General features: G+C 46.1%; 1 protein-coding gene and 1 long non-coding RNA gene across 2 annotated transcripts; both read left to right on the top strand.

Annotated features, from left to right (window-relative positions):
• The first annotated feature begins 5,407 nt into the window (after positions 1–5,407).
• LOC130205580 (uncharacterized) lies at positions 5,408–7,036 on the top strand. Its single transcript, XR_008833946.1, has 2 exons — positions 5,408–6,332; positions 6,682–7,036. It is a non-coding gene; the product is annotated as an uncharacterized LOC130205580 (long non-coding RNA).
• Positions 7,037–12,075: 5,039 nt separating this feature from the next.
• Positions 12,076–13,729, top strand: nr0b1 (nuclear receptor subfamily 0, group B, member 1). Its single transcript, XM_056432377.1, has 2 exons — positions 12,076–12,909; positions 13,227–13,729. Exons 1-2 carry the CDS (start codon positions 12,297–12,299, stop codon positions 13,466–13,468), a joined length of 855 nt encoding a protein of 284 aa, XP_056288352.1. The 5' UTR covers positions 12,076–12,296; the 3' UTR covers positions 13,469–13,729.
• Positions 13,730–19,402: the final 5,673 nt, after the last annotated feature.

Below are 19,402 nucleotides of genomic sequence, written 5' to 3'. Positions count from 1 at the left end.
AACACTCTCCTAAAAAGAGTGGCTTAAGTGGCTGGTGTACTTTAGGACCCACTTCCGTTACCTCGGGTTTGACGATTTGACAGTTGCCATCTTGAATTTTTTTAATGGAAGTTATCAGTCATTCTCATGTTAATCCGCCCGAAAGCGTCATGGTCTATCTACCTCTAAATGGGACCATCGCTATGTCGAGAAGAGGGCTTGAAACAAGAGATTGAGAGTAGAGCAATTCTCCCAGAGACTGCCGTTGGAGTCGCCCCCTAGTGGCCACGAGAGAGAATGCAGAAGACTCTCAGAGTTGATTATAATGGATAACTCTGCAGTTACCTCCGATGCCAGTTCCCCATCAGGCATCTCATTGGTTGTCTGTACCTTTGACACACAAACACACACTCACCTGTAATATAAAGGTATATTAAACTAACTAAATAATTATATTAAATAATAAGAATAATGCTGCACTTACTGCAAAACCACGCTAGTGACATGGAGCAATTGCACAATTGCTCTGTTCATGTTTTTTGTCTTTTTTTAAATTCTTTGCAAATGTTTTTTTTTCACTTTACGCCGCCGAGCTTCTTTTCTGCGGTTTTGCGTTTGTTTCTCTGAAAGTTTAATCATGTTTTTTTTTTAATCTCGCCGTCCAATCACATCAACAGTGACGAATGGGACGAACACTTGAAGAGAAAGGTCCGTCTTCTGTCCCGATGGGCCATCATTTTTGTTATACTTCCGGGGATATTCCATATCATAATAAACAAGTATTTTTAAACGTTATCATTTAAAAAGCAACACTCACAACACACACACACACATGTGGATGTGCATGCACACAAGCGTGCGCAGAGGTCCACACACACGTCCACACACACGGTGGCAGCTGTCTTCAATCTGGCCTCGGCTGCTGGCTGATTGGTAATTAGTCAGCAGCCGATGCTGCTCATATAAAAGGGCAGCAGAGCTGGAGGTTGAGAGGCAAGTGAGCAGACGCGTCGTTGTGCGGTCTGCTGTGTGTTGCGTGTGGAGCACAATAAAACCATGTTATCGAACGGAACCTCGTTGTGGTCTGATAATCCTTGGAGCTTTTGGGGGAAACCCGCGGGTGACACTTCTCTGGCCGTCACCCACACGCAACACACAGCAGACCGCACAACGACGCGTCTCCTCACTTGCCTCCCTACCTCCAGCTCTGCTGCCCTTTTATATGAGCAGCATCGGCTGCTGACTGATTACCAACCAGCCAGCAGCCGAGGCCAGATTGGAGACGGCTGCCACACACACGTCCACATAAACACACGTGTGTCTCCACACACACATACACACACACACACATCCACATAAACACACACGCTTCTCCACACACACACACACACATCCACATAAACACACACGCTTCTCCACACACACACACACACATCCACATAAACACACACGCTTCTCCACACACACACACACATCCACATAAACACACGCTTCTCCACACACACACACACATCCACATAAACACACACGCTTCTCCACACACACACACACACATCCACATAAACACACACGCTTCTCCACACACACACACACATCCACATAAACACACGCTTCTCACACACACACACACACATCTACATAAACACACGCGCTTCTCCACACACACACACATCCACATAAACACACGCTTCTCCACACACACACACACATCCACATAAACACACGCTTCTCCACACACACACACATCCACATAAACACACGCTTCTCCACACACACACACACATCCACATAAACACACGCGCTTCTCCACACACACACACACACATCCACATAGACCTGCGCCACCCAGCTGTCTGGTGTCCTGCAGCGCCTCTTCAACCTCAGCCTGAGGCTGGGGGAAGTCCCGGTGCTGTGGAAGACGTCGTGCCTGGTCCCTGTCCCAAAGAAGTCAGCACCATCTGGCCTCAACGACTACCGACCGGTCGCCCTCACCTCCCATGTGATGAAGGTGCTGGAGAGGCTGGTCTTGGCCCACCTCCGGCCGCAGGTGAAATCATCGTTGGACCCTCTGCAATTTGCTTACCAGCCTCATGTGGGAGTGGACGACGCCATCATCTACCTGCTGCAACGAGCTCAGTCGCACCTGGATGGAACCGGTGTCTCTGTGAGAGTCACTTTCTTTGACTTCTCCAGTGCATTTAACACCATCCAGCCACTGCTGCTGAGTGAGAAGCTGCGGTGGCAGTGTGGACGTCCACCATCTCCTGGATCACTGACTACCTCACAGGCAGACCACAGTTTGTCAGAATGGGCGTGTGCTGTCTGGAACGGTGGTCAGTGATGTTGGAGCCCCACAGGAACTGTTCTGTCTCCTTCCTCTTCACCCTGTACACCAGTGACTTCCAGTACAACACGGAGTCATGCCATCTGCAGAAGTACTCTGATGATTCTGCAGTGGTCGGGTGTATTAGGGATGGACGGGAGGAGGAGTACAGGGCAGTGGTGAGTGACTTTGTAAAGTGGGCGATGAGAACCACCTGCGGCTGAACCTGGCCAAGACCAGAGAGATGGTGGTGGACTTCAGGAGGAAGGCGACAGCTCCTACACCTCTGAGTGTCCTGGGAGTGGACGTGGACATGGTGGAGGAGTACAAGTACCTGGGCGTCTCCATCGACAGCCGACTGAACTGGAAGGCCAACATCAACGCTGTGTACAAGAAGGGATGAGTCGACTCTTTTCCTGAGAAAGCTTCGATCCTTCAACGTGTGCAGCAAGATGCTGGAGTTATTCTACCAGTCGGTTGTGGCCAGTGTGCTGCACTTTGCCATTGTCTGCTGCGGGAGCAGCATCGGAGCCGGTGACACCAGCCGTCTTAACAAACTGGTTAGGAAGGCTGGCTCCATCATCGGCTGCCAGCTGGAGCACCTGGAACAGGTGGTGGAGAGGAGGTCGTTGAAGAAACTGGTGTCCATATTGGACAACCCGGACCACCCTCTCCACCACCTCCTACAGGGACAGAAGAGTACTTTCTCCAGACGTCTCCTCACGCTCCGCTGCCACAAGGAGAGATACAGGAGAACATTCCTGCCGACGGCTATGAGGCTCTACAACAGTTCACCTCTTGCCAGATCACCCTAACCCTTCTTATATTTTGTGTTTTTTTTTTTTATTCTTGTGTGTTGCTGCTACTGACTCGACAAATTTCCCCTTGGGGATTAATAAAGTATATATCTATCTATCTATCTATCTATCTATAAACACGTGCGCTTCTCCACACACACACACACACATGTCCACATAAACACGCGCGCTTCTCCACACACACACACACATGTCCACATAAACACGCACGCTTCTCCACACACACACACACACACACACACATGTCCACATAAACACGAGCACTTCTCCACACACACACACACACACATGTCCACATAAACACGCGCGCTTCTCCACACACACACACACATGTCCACATAAACACGCGCGCTTCTCCACACACACACACACATGTCCACATAAACACACACGCTTCTCCACACACACACACACACACATCTACATAAACACACGCGCTTCTCCACACACACACATCCAAATAAACACGTGCGCTTCTCCACACACACACACACATATCCACATAAACACACGCGCTTCTCCACACACATACACACACACACATCCACATAAACACGTGCGCTTCTCCACACACACACACACACATCCACATAAACACGTGCGCTTCTCCACACACACACACACATGTCCACATAAACACGCGCGCTTCTCCACACACACACACATGTCCACATAAACACGCGCGCTTCTCCACACACACACACACATGTCCACATAAACACGCACGCTTCTCCACACACACACACACACATGTCCACATAAACACGTGCGCTTCTCCACACACACACACACACATGTCCACATAAACACGCGCGCTTCTCCACACACACACACACATGTCCACATAAACACGCGCACTTCTCCACACACACACACATGTCCACATAAACACACGCGCTTCTCCACACACACACAAACAAATGTCCACACACACACACACACACCTGTATGTTGGTGACATGAGTCCTTGGAAGTGCAGTATTCAATTTGTAACTATTATGGAGACAAGGACGCGGACCCTTTATGTGAGCAGCCACACAGAGGAAATGGAGGCAGTCACTATAGCAACCGCCGGAAGAGCGCCCAACAAACCAACAAACAATGCAGCGCAAGACTTCTTTCCAGCGGAGCCGTTTAATGCAAAGCCTTGAATCACAGAGTTGTCTGTCTCGGAGTGTCTGTGGGTGACTAAGCCCCATATTGTTTGGTAAAAAACAAACAACCTTGTGTTTTCCTCCACACTCGCGTTTCAAGGCCGGCTCGACTCCGCGGTGCCAGAGAGCTGTCTTCTCGGGTCACGGCAACCTCGGAGTTTAATTTGTGTGATCAGCCTTCGGGGAAATGTCTCCTCCTGCAAACCCACTCAACATAACAATGCTCGCTTATTGGAGACGTGTCGTGCACTTTCTTAAACAACCTGCACATATCGAGAAACACTTCCACATGTATGTGTCGAGGAGATTCGGATGCTCTCTCTCTCTTTTCCTTCCCTCTCTGATTCCTGTGCTCTCTCGCTCTCTCCCGATTTATTTCAGCAACAGACACAAAGTGACTGATGCCGTCTGTCTCGGACATGTCTGAATGGCACGGCAATTAGTTTGAGAAGTGCAAATCACAGATAGACCAGTGTGTGTGTGTGTGTGTGTGTGTGTGTGTGTGTGTGTGCGTGCGTGTGCTTGTATACATGAGGGAAGAGAGCATTGTGTTTTCTCTTTCAATGATAAGCGTATACACTCATCAGCATGGCATCAGAGTCCTTTGGTACATTTTCGCAATCATCGCCAATTCAGGGGAGTCTTGGGTTGAACTAATATTTAAAATGTTGAAATGACGGTTTACTGACTGTAAACAAACAGAACACAGGCTGCCGTGTTTTGTGGGAAGTGTGCCACTGTAAACTGGGCTTGGGGATGTTTGATGGCCCGGCTCCTAGAAAGCAGCGTGTGTTCTTTCTGTGCCGATTAGCCTCGTGTACAGGACGAGCTTTTCATGTTGAAGCCTTCAACACCGGAGAGTGATACAACGACTTCCTCGAGGCAAAATTGTCACTTTAGGAAGTTGAAAAGTAACTTTAAATGGGCACGATATCTGGATTTAACTTACTTTGAGAACTATTGTCAAATGTTTTGGCTGAAATGTCTGAGCTGACCACACACACACACACACACACACACACAGGTCTAAATGGGAAATGGTTGTTGAAGGCCTATTAAAAAAAAGGTAAACTTATCTAAATTGAGTTATTATTTAACACAAATAACATGAACAATTGGCTGTGCCGTTAACCAGGGTGTCCGCGGGTCCTTAAAAAGTCTTAAAAAGTCTTAAATTGCTTTTCCTAAAAATAAGGCCTTAAAAAGTCTTAAATTGTCTTAAATTCAGATTGGATTGGTCTTAAATTTTTTGGGTGTCATGTCCAGGGGTTTTCCTGGGTCAAAATGGGTCTTCGGTGCTCCCAAAAAATGTTGGCGCGCTGCGCGCGCACCGTCTATTTGTGCAGGTCGGGCTGTTGAGTGATCAGCAGCTGTCCGCTCGGTCCATTCGCGCACCTCACAGTTGCGTATTGATCAGACAAGAAGACACGCTTATCAACTCCAGTGTTTCCCCTATAACAGGGTGAAATCCCCCCCCCCCCCCCCCCCGCAAACAATTCTCGGCTCGCGCGACAGAGCGATGTGCGCGCCGGCATCGAAGCTCTGCCGTGATGCGCGCACACGGGTGAGCACCGCGTATTTGGTCCTATCAATCCCCTACAACGTGAAGCATCGGCTACTTTAGAAAACATGGCAGGATGCAAGTTCAACAACGGCTTGAAAAGAACGAGTGTTTCTGGTCACGGTCGGTGAAATGCTTCTGAATCTGCGTTATGTGTCGCGAGTCTTTCCAGCAGTGGAATCTCACGTGCAGAGCAAGAAGCACAGAGACTAGCGAAGGCCGCCCGCGGGGCTAGCTCCTGCTCCGCCGCCCGCAACGACGTCAACTACAACGCTGGAGGTCACCTGAGGAAATCCAGCGCCTTGCAACAAAGAGCTCATCACCGAAGACCAACGCTGCAGTGCGTTCTTCATTCTGTTCCACGAGACTCTGGACCAGACCACCGCGAGCAGACAGCTGGACTTCATGTGCGTTATTGGTGAAATGACCACGTCCAGTCAGGATCCTGTGGAGCTCATGGGCCATGACACGCCCAGGACCTACTTCAGCACCTCAAAGTAAGTCTAACATAAATATATGTATTAACTATCCTCTTGTATATGAGTATGTGTTTCATATAGTTAAGCTTTACTCATGTGTCAAGTTAATAACAGCTATGCATAGGCGCACTACATTAATTAGACTAATTAAAAAGTTTTAGAATGGTAGTAAGTAGAGTGGTGTTTACCTGTCAATATGTCTACATAGTGTTCACTAGGCTCAAGAGATGGCTCACGTTGCTTAATTTGTAAAAATAGTATTCATTCCTATTTATCCAGTCTGACATTAATCTGAAGTGGTGGTGTCATAAGAGATGTGGTGACTGTTGTTTGGCTAATGTCTGCCTTTTTTCTTTCTTTTTTCCAGGAGAATGGACCAAATGTCAACTGGAAGTTTTTATATTAATACAGTTTGAAAAGGATTGTTTTCCTAGTATATTCACAAAAGCTCAGGAGTAGACATGAACCTGTGCACAAACATCCATCACATAGAGACATGAGAACTCACACTCACTCACCCACACACACATACATTCTATTATGTAAATGAATTTGCATTTTAAAAGCAGCTGGAAATGTTATTTGTTATTTTATGGATTTTTTTTTTGTTCAAAAGGAACTATGTTGCATGTATTTTTAAAATATATTTACTTAATTTTAGAGACATTTGTTCATGGGACTTAAATGTTCTGAAAATGTATTAATAAATATAATTTACAACAGCAATGACATTTGTGTTATCCTTTTGCATTACACCATACTGTTAATTTTGAACAGACATCAGTGTGTTTACTTTGAATTAATTAATTTAGATTAATGTATATTTCCATCGTAAATTAGGTCTTAAATTTTATTTAGACGTGGTCTTAAAAAGTCTTAAAAAGTCTTAAATTTCACTGGTTTATTCCTGTAGACACCCTGCGTTAACAGAAAAAAATACTTTATTGTTGTGTTTCTGACAAAGCAGCCGCTCAGAGAGAAACAAGGTGTGACACCACATCTTCAGGTACTCCACATGACAACAACACAACAGCAAAGCAAACAACTGTGTACGACATCGTGGACGCTCTCCCTCTCTGGGCTCTTATCCCAGGTTCTCGTCGTAGTATTCGTGTTTTATTCAGTTATCACACAATACACAATACTATGAATAAAGCCGTGATACAGTAGTACACAATACGACTGCGAAAGCATCATGCTTATTCATATGATACACGCTTATCAATTAAGTTAACCTCAAGAAAAGTGAATATGATATTTACATAGTCGGGCTGGCTATATATGTCTTCTAGTACGTATATTAGTGCGCGTGAGCGTATCTTAGTGCACGTGAGAGTATATTAGTGCAAGTGACAGTATATTAGTGCACGTGAGCATATCTTAGTGCACGTGAGAGTATATTAGTGCAAGTGAGAGTATATTAGTGCACGTGAGCGTATCTTAGTGCACGTGAGAGTATATTAGTGCAAGTGAGAGTATATTAGTGCACGTGAGCGTATCTTAGTGCAAGTGAGAGTATATTAGTGCAAGCGAGAGTATATTAGTGCACGTGAGAATATATTAGTGCATGTGAGTGTATATTAGTGCACGTGAGCGTATCTTAGTGCAAGTGAGAGTATATTAGTGCAAGTGAGAGTATATTAGTGCAAGCGAGAGTATATTAGTGCACGTGAGTGTATATTAGTGCAAGCGAGAGTATATTAGTGCACGTGAGTGTATATTAGTGCACGTGAGTGTATATTAGTGCACGTGAGCGTATCTTAGTGCACGTGAGTTTATATTAGTGCACGTGAGCGTATCTTAGTGCAAGCGAGAGTATATTAGTGCACGTGAGTGTATATTAGTGCAAGTGAGAGTATATTAGTGCACGTGAGAGTATATTAGTGCACGTGAGAGTATATTAGTGCACGTGAGCGTATCTTAGTGCAAGCGAGAGTATATTAGTGCACGTGAGTGTATATTAGTGCAAGTGAGAGTATATTAGTGCAAGCGAGAGTATATTAGTGCACGTGAGAGTATATTAGTGCAAGCGAGAGTATATTAGTGCACGTGAGAGTATATTAGTGCACGTGAGTGTATATTAGTGCAAGTGAGAGTATATTAGTGCAAGTGAGAGTATATTAGTGCAAGCGAGAGTATATTAGTGCACGTGAGTGTATATTAGTGCACGTGAGCGTATCTTAGTGCAAGTGAGAGTATATTAGTGCAAGCGAGAGTATATTAGTGCACGTGAGAGTATATTAGTGCAAGCGAGTATATTAGTGCACGTGAGAGTATATTAGTGCACGTGAGAGTATATTAGTGCAAGCGAGAGTATATTAGTGCAAGCGAGAGTATATTAGTGCACGTGAGAGTATATTAGTGCAAGTGAGAGTATATTAGTGCAAGCGAGAGTATATTAGTGCACGTGAGAGTATATTAGTGCAAGCGAGAGTATATTAGTGCACGTGAGAGTATATTAGTGCAAGCGAGAGTATATTAGTGCAAGCGAGAGTATATTAGTGCACGTGAGAGTATATTAGTGCAAGCGAGAGTATATTAGTGCACGTGAGTGTATATTAGTGCACGTGAGTGTATATTAGTGCACGTGAGCATATCTTAGTGCAAGCGAGAGTATATTAGTGCAAGTGAGAGTATATTAGTGCACGTGAGTGTATATTAGTGCACGTGAGTGTATATTAGTGCACGTGAGCGTATCTTAGTGCAAGCGAGAGTATATTAGTGCAAGCGAGAGTATATTAGTGCACGTGAGTGTATATTAGTGCACGTGAGCGTATCTTAGTGCAAGCGAGAGTATATTAGTGCAAGCGAGAGTATATTAGTGCAAGCGAAAGTATATTAGTGCACGTGAGAGTATATTAGTGCATGAGAGCGTATATTAATGCACGTGAGTGTATATTAGTGCATGTGAGTGTATATTAGTGCACGTGAGAGTATATTAGTGCACGTGAGTGCGCCTCACCGGTCGGCTCACGGTCGATACACAGATACAGATGATGACGGCGCCCCTTGAGGCTTTTCACCCGTTGCCTATAGTAATAAACCAATAGAGAACATCTTCTCCATTCATTTAAATATAAGTACTCTTATACACACTTCACCCCAAAAGGTAGCCATACATATTTGGACACTTTTGGATGTAAAAATAAAGCTCAGTTGGTCTGAACAATCATGAGCAGAGGGGTCGGTGTGGTTCATTATCAGAATGAAATATTTGTTTTATAAACTCAGAGGAAAGATAATTGAGTGGAGAGCTATACGTACATCTCACATTTAAAGGGAACACACGAGGGACAAAAGGAGATCAAGACAAAGACAGCGCGGTGCACGGCCGTCTTTTCAACTGTGTGCTTTTGCAACAAGACATAAAGTATTCTCTCCTTGAGACGGGAGGGTTTTCATAACCTGCGCTGGCTGAGTCTTGAGCACGGAGAGGAGACGCGCTGGGTGAAGGCTGTTATCAAGCTCCTCTTTTATGGAACCAGCTTCCAATTTCAGTCCGGGAGGCAGACACAGTCACCTCGTTTAAGAGTAGACTTAAGACCTTCCTCTTTGACAGAGCTTATAGTTAGGGCTGAATCAGGTTTGCCCTGGTCCAGCCCCTTGATATGCTGCTATAGGCTTATAGCTGCCGGGGGACGTTTTAGGATGCACTGAGTACCTATCTCCTCTTTTTCTCTCCTTAAGGATGAATTTTCATCTCTCAATCACACGTTACTAACTCTGCTTTGTCCGCGGAGGTGCTTTTGACTTTACGTCTCATGGGGTCATCGGACCCTATGAGACGGCATAGATCTATCTGCCTGATGGATCGTCTGGGTCGTGGAATTCCTGCTCATGACTACGCCACTGTCCTGTTGAGACTCCGCCCACTCCTCCTCCCCACCGCCATCTGCCTGATGGATCGATGGGGTCTCCATCGTGGAATATGCCTACTATGAACTATTCATACACTCTGTCATATTCATTGAATGTATTTTAACTCTAAATCTGTCCTTCTGTACACATTACATCTATTGCATCTGTCCATCCTAGGAGAGGGATCCTCCTCTGTTGCTCTCCTCCAGGTTTCTTCCCTTTTTTTCCCCCTGAAGGGTTATTTGGGAGTTTTTCCTGGTCCGATGTGAGGTTTTGGGGCAGGGATGTCTATGTGTACAGATTGTAAAGCACTCCGAGACAAATTTGTAATTTGTGAAATTGGGCTATACAAATAAACTGAATTGAATTGAATTGTTCATCCCGCGGTGGCCTTGATATAAACATGAGAAAAATCTCTCTTTTCTCTCTCTCTCTCTGTCAAATCAATACAAATACATCCAGGGCCTCGGAGCAGGAGGCTCCAGTCCTCCTGCAGAAGTTGTTCATCCTTCCTCCTTTTTTGGGGAGGCTGTAGCTCAGTGGGGTAAGAGGGCCGTCCTGCAACCCCAAGGTTGTGGGTTCGATCCCCGCTCTCCCCATTAGTTGTTGCAAGTCGAAGTGTCCTTGAGCAAGGCACTGAACCCCCAGTTGCTTCCCGGGCGCATCACTGCAGCCCACTGCTCCTTAATAACTAAGGATGGGTTAAATGCAGAGAACTAATTTCCCCTTGGGGATTAATAAAAGTATATATCTTATATCTTACCTTAACAATAATAATACATACAATTTCTATAGCGCTTTTCATAGTACTCAAAGACATTTTCATCGCTCGTGTCCTTTGACGCATAAAAAAAAGAACAGGGGATGCTTGAGAGTTCATGCTTGCTGAGAGTTCATGAATGTGGCCTCAATAGCATCCTTTATCCACCGCAAAGACGACCTTCTCCGACGAACCAGGTGACATGTTGTCAGGTATATGTTTGGAGGCTAACAGAACAGAACTCAGACAGGACTCAGAACCTTTAACACTATTCTCTCTCTCTCTCTCTCTCTCTCTCTCTCTCTCTCTCTCTCTCTCTCTCTCTCTCTCTCTCTCTCTCTCTCTCTCTCTCTCTCTCTCTCTCTCTCTCTCGGCAGCCTCTTAGGAGCAATCAAGATAAACCTCTAATTCATCTGCATTATCCCGACCTGTCTTTCTCATTCTCTCATTCACTTGACCTCCACTCCCCTCCGCCCATCCTCCTTTAGTGACAGAAGCAAGGGGAGCATTGAGTCATGACATCATAATTCACCAGCTCCTGTTTTCACGGTTAAATCAATATCAGCGTGTCCGAGTCAAGGTCGGACGTTGGCCTTCGCAGCTCAGCTCTTCCTTCTTCTTTCTCACAGAAAAAAATCATATAAATTGTCCCTAAAATAATTAAGCCTTCAGATCTGTCTCTGGCCTATATTTTTTACCGGCTTCTGTCTGATAAACAGCACTGCCAGACTCAAGGTAATGCCCGAATAGAAATGGGCTCCAATTCCTTGTCTGTCTCTGCCTCTCTCTGCCGGTTCCGCTATCATAATTAATAACACCGTCTGTTCAATTAACCGGGCCTTGTTGACCCGCTGCTTTATTATTTTAACCTCTGGTGTTCCCGGAGACATTGTGCCATCAGGCTGAGTCACACATTGTGTTTTAAACTTTCACAAGTGAGCAAATTAGATGTAAAAATGCTTTTTTTGGATTCTTGTCTGACATGGTTTCTTGCAAAAATTTAATTTTGTTGTATTGCCTAGTGCAGTCTGTCTTGGATATGTGTGAGAGAGAGCCCTAAAAAGTGTGTGTTCATAAGTGTGTGTGTGTGTGTGTGTGTGTGTGTGTGTGTGTGTGTGTGTGTGAGAGAGAGAGAGAAACAGAACCAGAAAGAAGAGGAGGTGCAGAAAGAGGAGGTGCCTGAGCTCGGGAAGGCGGACTACGCAGAGTGTGAACTGGCTGTCAACACGCGGGGACAGACAGGAGCTAATATAAACGTGCTCGAGGCTACCGGGTCCAAGGAGACAGCGCTGCTCCTGCCACTGACCGGCGGCGCTTCAGAGAGACGGCGGGACGCGCGGAGCTCCGGCCCATGTAGAGCGGCCATGGCCGCGCTGGAGGGCTGCCGCTGCCGGAGTGCCGGCGGGCGAAACAACAGCATCCTCTACAGCATCTTGAAGAGCGACAGCCTCGCGAGCGCCGAGCAGCAACATCAACATCCCCAACAACAGACATTGCAACACTTGCTGCGCAAGACCGCCGCCGTCGCCGCCGCTTCGCCGCAGGCTTGTTCGTGCGGCGCGACGCGGCGCCGCGGCATCCTGCGCTCCCCGCAGGTGACGTGCAAAGCCGCCTCGGCGGTTCTGGTGAAGACGCTGCGCTTCGTGAAGAACGTGCCCTGTTTCCGCGAGCTGCCGGAGGACGACCAGCTGACGTTGATCCGGAGCTGCTGGGCTCCCCTGCTCGTGTTGGGTCTCGCGCAAGACCGGGTGGACTTTGACACCACGGAAACCGTGGAGCCCAGCATGCTGCAGCGCATCCTCACGGGTCTACCGGACCGGCAGAGCGACGTGCTGCCGGCCGGCCCGAGCAGGGGGGCAGCCGGGGTCTCCGTCGTGGATATCGATGCCCTCAAAGCCTTCCTGACGAAGTGCTGGAGTGTAGACATCAGTACGAAGGAGTACGCGTACCTGAAAGGAGCCGTGCTGTTCAACCCAGGTAGGTGCACACCTGCGCGGCGAACTTATTGTACTCAGGTATGCACCGTAGAGCATGGCTGGGTTTAGCAGCGGCCATTATATATGAGCTGTTCATTTGAGCTTTCTTTTGTCGTGTGTTCGTTTATTTGGATATTAAGTTGGCTGAAGTGAAATTAGATCTGGAGGCTCCATCCAGCCTCTTCTAATATCCTGTTACCTGCTGACTCCTCTAGTGTTTATGTACCCATGGAAACCCCACTGCGCTATTCTCCCCTCATCTATATTATGGGATGTTGCTCTCCCCCTGACCCATGTCGTGTTCCTCTTCTCTCCCAGACGTGGAGGGTCTGCGCTGCCTCCACTACATCCGGTCCCTGCGGCGCGAGGCGCACCAGGCTCTGAACGAGCACGTGCGGCTGATCCACCGCGAGGACACCACGCGCTTCGCCAAACTGCTCGTCGCTCTGTCCATGCTGCGGGCCATCAGCGCGCCGGTGGTCGCGCAGCTCTTCTTCAGACCCGTTATAGGGACCGTGAGCATCGAGGAGGTGCTCATGGAGATGTTCTACGGGAAGTAGAACGACTCAGATGGACTAGCAGACGGAGAAGGATATTTAGGGACTTAATTTGTAACTACTGTTTGTCGGAGATCTTCAAGGACTGTGAACCGACCCAATCAGACACGCCCCCGCTTGTGCGCGCGAGAAAGAACGGAAAACAGTGTTCAAGGCAAGATATGCTATATTAGAGGAAAAAAATACAAAGCAGCTGCTGGAATTCATAACTTAATTGTTTTTATACAAACTATTTTTCTATAATAAAAAAAACTTCGAACTTTTGTTTACTGTAGTTCTCTCTCTCTCTCCGAGTGTGTGTGTGTGTGTGTGTGTGTGATTAGCTCTGTAATCACTTTTCACTGATTCTTAAGGAGATTGCATGTCGCAGTAACGATGCCACACTTGGAAACATGACGTCACCTTGTAGAACCTGAGTCAAACTGTTGATATTAGATATTGATAAAGGTTCATCATGTCACGTATACGATGCCGCTGCAGTGAACATGCTCACAGCGGAGGTCCACGTGCCCAGCAGGTACACGTGTCTCCGTGGCTCCTCGGTCCTGGTGAAACGCCACGTTAGACCACCAGAGTGCAACAGCACACCACTCATGCACCAACACACACTGACGGGAATGGTGGCGCAAAAGTGCCTGCAGGTAATGTTCTAGCTGTCTCTCCAACTCTGACCATTGCACTGGAATGGCATGGCCCCTGGCACAAAGCATCTGGAGGAAGAATGGAGGACCAGGAAGAAAAAATATATAGCATCCTGCAGAGCAAAATCATTTAGAGACTGCACACAAAGACAGGCGTTTGGCGTCAGCATACAGCATTACGTTCTTATAACGAAACACTGCACAACATTGCCGCTATATATCATCACCGTATTATGTTACGAGTCCCATGACACCGATTACCACGTCCAGTCTATACTCACATCTCAAAGGCCAGGTGGTCGGTACCTGTGCTCAGTCCCGGACGTTTTGGCCCACTTTGACAGAATAATCTGTCCATTAAGTTACTATATATACACACTTTGGATTTTTAACCGAAAACCAAGGAAAGGACGTGAAAATGAGTTTAAAAGAGACCCTGTATCAGTCAGACATGTACGAGACCATTCGATGACTGTTCCTCGGTTGACCTCAACATAAGGAGCATTGCCGTCATTACTCCGTTGCAGTTTATGGAAACTGACTGGGTGTAGAGTCTGAGTGGAATATTGTTCAGGAGTCCCAAAGCAGGAGAGTTTCAGCAAGCGACGACCTCATGAAACTCGTCTGCGATGTGGAGGGAGACGGACCGACGGGGTCGAAGGTGTCCGACGGAGGTGTTCCAGGTGTTATTGAGCAAAGCTCGTCAGAGATTACATTACATGTCATTTAGCAGACACTTTTATCCAAAGCAATCTCTCCATTCATCAGCGCTTCACATTCATCATGATGTATTCTCATCTGCTCGAGAGAGCACGGGAAATATTTAAAAAAATTGTATTAAAGTTGATTTTCAAATATCAGTCTCAACAAAAAATGTGTTTACATGAGCTTTGAATTGTGCTGATATTTTATATTCAGCACAGAACAACCACGGGCACTCATAATGAAATGGAACTGGAAGGAGTTGAAGACATTGATGAGCTGAGAACATGAGACGTGAACGTGGCTGTTCATGTGAGACGATCACCGATAACTCTCATACACCTCCCGGTGGCCTGATGAGGAAATGCAGGAAAAGAGAAAAATGACAAACAAACTCACCCCCCACAGACAGTCTGCCACGGTGGACTTTGCTCTGAAGGTATATGGCGTTTCTCAATTCAAAGTACACGAGTACAGACTTGTGTTCTTTTGGAGTCTGGACTTGGGAGTCTGGTCTTGGGAGTCCAAACTCCGGAGGACGGGAGGACGGGAGAACGGGAGGACGGTCTTTCTGCGATTGGAACAGCAACTTACTTGATGACGTCACCACATCAACTGTTCTTGCTCCTGAGTTTACTCTAATTATTCACTGTAAATAATTTTTTACAGTAAAAAAAAAACATGACAACCCTGCTTTTTTCATTATTCTCTAAATATAATTATTTTATTTTGAATTATGTATGTATATATATATATATATATATTTATTATTATTATATTATTATATACACACAATTAAAAATAAAATCATACACATATAATTGTATAAAATCATACACATAATTGTATTAATATTGTGTACAAAATAAAATCATTTATTTATATTGTTTATACATATTTAGATTATATATAAATATGTATAATAAATATGTTATATATATATATATTTATACATATATAGTTATATATATATTAGGGCTGTCAATCGATTAAAAAAAATTAACTAATTAATCGCACATTTTGAAATTGCGATTAATTAATCGCGATTAATCGCGATTAAAAGTCTTTTCCTTCTTTTTAAAGACAAAACTTCACACAGAGCTGTGTTTTCAAAGAGGCTCCTACCTATAAAGTGCCAGCGAGGTATTTAATATCATGGATGATAAATTGTTTCTTCAGTGAAACATCAGATTAGTAAAAAAGAAGAAGTATATTGAGACCCCATTGGTCCTGTCATCTTTAACATTGAACACAGCAGAACCAGTGGCCTTGGTGACTGACTGACATTCAAATATGTCACGTTAACCCTCTGGAGGCTGGGGGCATTTTATACATTTTACAAAACAAAACAAAATTCACCGTTTAAAGTCTTTTGCATGTGACACACCCCCACGTGTTATACATCAAACATTCCAGAACAATCTCAGCTCTATTCAATGAGGCTCAGTTGTCCTCGCGCCGTGTTCTCTGGTTTTCTGACTGACAGGCTGCTAAATGAGCCTTACCTGTGAGGTGGGAGGTCCTTTGTGATTTACTGAGTGTTCATTGGTTGTTTTTTTCCCGAAATGTTGACAGACAAACGGATTGACCAATCACGTTGAAGGTTTCGTGTGACGAGTTCTTTCCGCGCCGCGTCCCCCGACACGTCGCCCCTCCGTTCCTCTGTGTATCAGAGGGGGAGACGGGAGGAAGGAGGAGCAGGAGGAAACCGACTGATTCATCCACGAGTTAAACTGATTTATGCTCCTTATTTTCGCGGGAACATAATTGTTTTAAAAACGGAAACAGTGTTAAACCGTACTGCCGCGGTTTGACACTCGGTTTGAGTGTAAAAACTTCAACGAACACCGGAAGTAAACAAAGTTGCGTTAATTGCGTTAAAATATTTTAGTGCGTTAACGCGGCCAAATTAATTGCATAGATTAACGCGTTAACGCTGACAGCCCTAATATATATATAAATAACTATCAGTGGTGGTGCGTCCATAGAGGGCGCTAGGGCGCCGCCCCTCTTACAATTTTGAGATGAAAAAAGAAAAGAAGAAGAAGAAAAAAAAATACATCCTGTCAAAAAACATTATATGCCAAATCATTTAAATAGTAAATATACCGTGTTGACGCGCTAAATGTGTGTGGGAGACCGTCAGCCTGTCAACAACCACTTAAGTTAATGTGAAAAAATATAATATATCGCCACTCATTATCACGGAGAGAAGCCCCTCCCCATTTTCGGGGCACCGGCCCAATGTGTGTGTGCGGGAGCAGCAAACATTTCACGGTCGTTTCGGCAAGGACGGCTTCTCATTGGCGGATGAAACGTGAATCTTGGGGCACAAACATGTGCGCCCTGGCCAATGACATTGTTTCTTATTTCACGTGACTGGACTATTCGGCAGATCAGAGATGTTCCCTCAGCCAGAGAGCTCCACGGAGCTACGGGAGCAGGTTGCTAACGGAGCTGTTAGCTGGAGCTCAGTGAGTAATGCGCTGTTTAGTTTCCCCTGTCTGTTGTTCCAAAGTCCTGGGACTGAAACTCTCTGGACTACAACGGGGGGAGGGATCTAAAGAGCTGCAGACAAGTGTAAGAAGCACGAATCTTGCCGCAGTTATCTAGCTAAGAGCATGAAGCTAACGAGCTAACAGCATGAAGCTAACCCTGTTTGCAGAGCAGAGCAGCAGAAGGAGACCGAACTGGCATCGAAAACACAACGAAGAAGTTCTGAAAAACAGACACATTCCCTCCAGAATAATGAAGCAGGCTGGTTACAGACATGATTGACTTTAACCAGAGAGTTATGGAGAAGTTTGCCAACTTTAAAGAGAGGAGGGCTACTTTTCTTTACACGTAGTGGGTCTACTCTGTCACCCAATGTAACATGTGATCTCTCTGACTCTATTCTGCTCTGAACCTCTTTCATGTGAGACAGGTACGGGCCTCAGAGGCCGTGTAGGGGACTGACGAGAGTGACTGGCAGGGTAACACCCCCACCTTGCCGGGTTACTCTAAGGAAGAGCTTCGCACATTTCAAAACACAGACCCCATACTCAGTGCATTCAGGCAGTTTTGGGAAAAGAAACAAAAACCCACCTTTAAGGAGAGGACAAAGTTAGCCAAGCCGGTGATCTCCTTATTTAGGCAGTGGGGCCGAATCAAGGAGATAGATGATTTACTCTATCGTGTGTTTGATGATGTTCATGTGGGTGAATGTCACCAACTTCTGTTACCCACCTGTTTGAGAGAACCAGTCCTAGAGAGTGTGCATGATCAGATGGGGCATCAGGGAATTGAAAGAACGCAAAACCTTCTGAAACAGAGGTGTTTCTGGGTGGGCATTTATGATGACGTCGAACAATGGGTTAAAAAATGTCAGAGATGTGTCTTAACCAAAATGCCCCAGCCCAAGATACATACTCCGATGAAGGAATTTTTGGCCACACGACCACTGGAGGTGGTGGCAGTAGACTTTACCATTTTAGAGCCTGCTTCAGATGGCAGAGAGAGTGTTTTGGTTGTAACAGATGTGTTTACAAAGTTCACACAAGCTTTCCCTACCCGGGATCAGAAAGCGAACACTACTGCAAAGATTCTCCTCCAGGAGTGGTTTATGAAGTATGGTGTGCCTGAGAGGCCACACCCAGGACCAGGTTGGGCACAGTGTCTCGGGCAGAGTGTGTTGAAAATGACCAGACAGAGGTGCGCTTCCAGCGTATCTCCGCTGAACAGGAAGAGGTGACTGTTGATCAGAAAGAGAAACCAAAAGCAGACAATGACTTTCAGTTGATACTGGACCGGCTGCACATAGGTGGTACGGAGGAGGAGCAAGCTAGCTCGCCAGCTTCTCTCTCAGTATGCAGATGTGTTTGCTTCTCAGGATGAAGACCTAGGTTACACAGACCGGGTTAAACATGAGATCCATCTGGTGGATGACATACCCGTTGCTCAGCCCTACCGCCGCATACCCCCCACACAGTATAGCGAAGTCAGGAGCACATCACTCAGCTTCTAAAGAATGATTCCACTCTGTCTCGGTACCTTCTTTTGGCTTCCTTCACCGCCCTCCTCAGTCCATAGACCGCTGCCTTGTACTCGTCCATGTTGCCGGATACAAGACCGGAGTTATAGGCAGCAATGCAGGCGTTCACAGCTTCACGGATGGATCTATCAACCCACGGCTTTTGATTAGGAAAGACCCTAACTTTTACCGTGGGGCGATGGTGTCCGTTAAGCGTTGCTATGAGGCTCATTGCTACTTCCGCAAACCGCTGACGTCACTGGAACTGGATTGGATCATGTCCCAGTCAACGATACTCAGAGCGCCCTGTAGCTCAGCCTCTGATTGGTCAGACCACCGCATTCGTTCCTCGTCACTACCGCTTCCCGCGATCCTTTGTTTATACTCCGGAAGCAGAAAAATGGCGGCATGGTCTGATTTCCCTAACGGAGGAGAGAGACAGCCTTGTAGCCTCTCTTGAATGGCGTATAGCAGTGGTCCAACGTTCTTTCCTCTGGTAGCACACTTAATGTGCTGGTGAAAGTTCGGCATGACTTTTTAGGTTTGCCTTGTTAAAGTCCCAGCCACCACCACAGCCGCGTC

This window comes from Pseudoliparis swirei, chromosome 2 (genome assembly GCF_029220125.1).
Source record: "Pseudoliparis swirei isolate HS2019 ecotype Mariana Trench chromosome 2, NWPU_hadal_v1, whole genome shotgun sequence".
NCBI classification, from domain to species: domain Eukaryota; kingdom Metazoa; phylum Chordata; class Actinopteri; order Perciformes; family Liparidae; genus Pseudoliparis; species Pseudoliparis swirei.
This window is presented reverse-complemented; position numbering and strand designations above follow the sequence as displayed.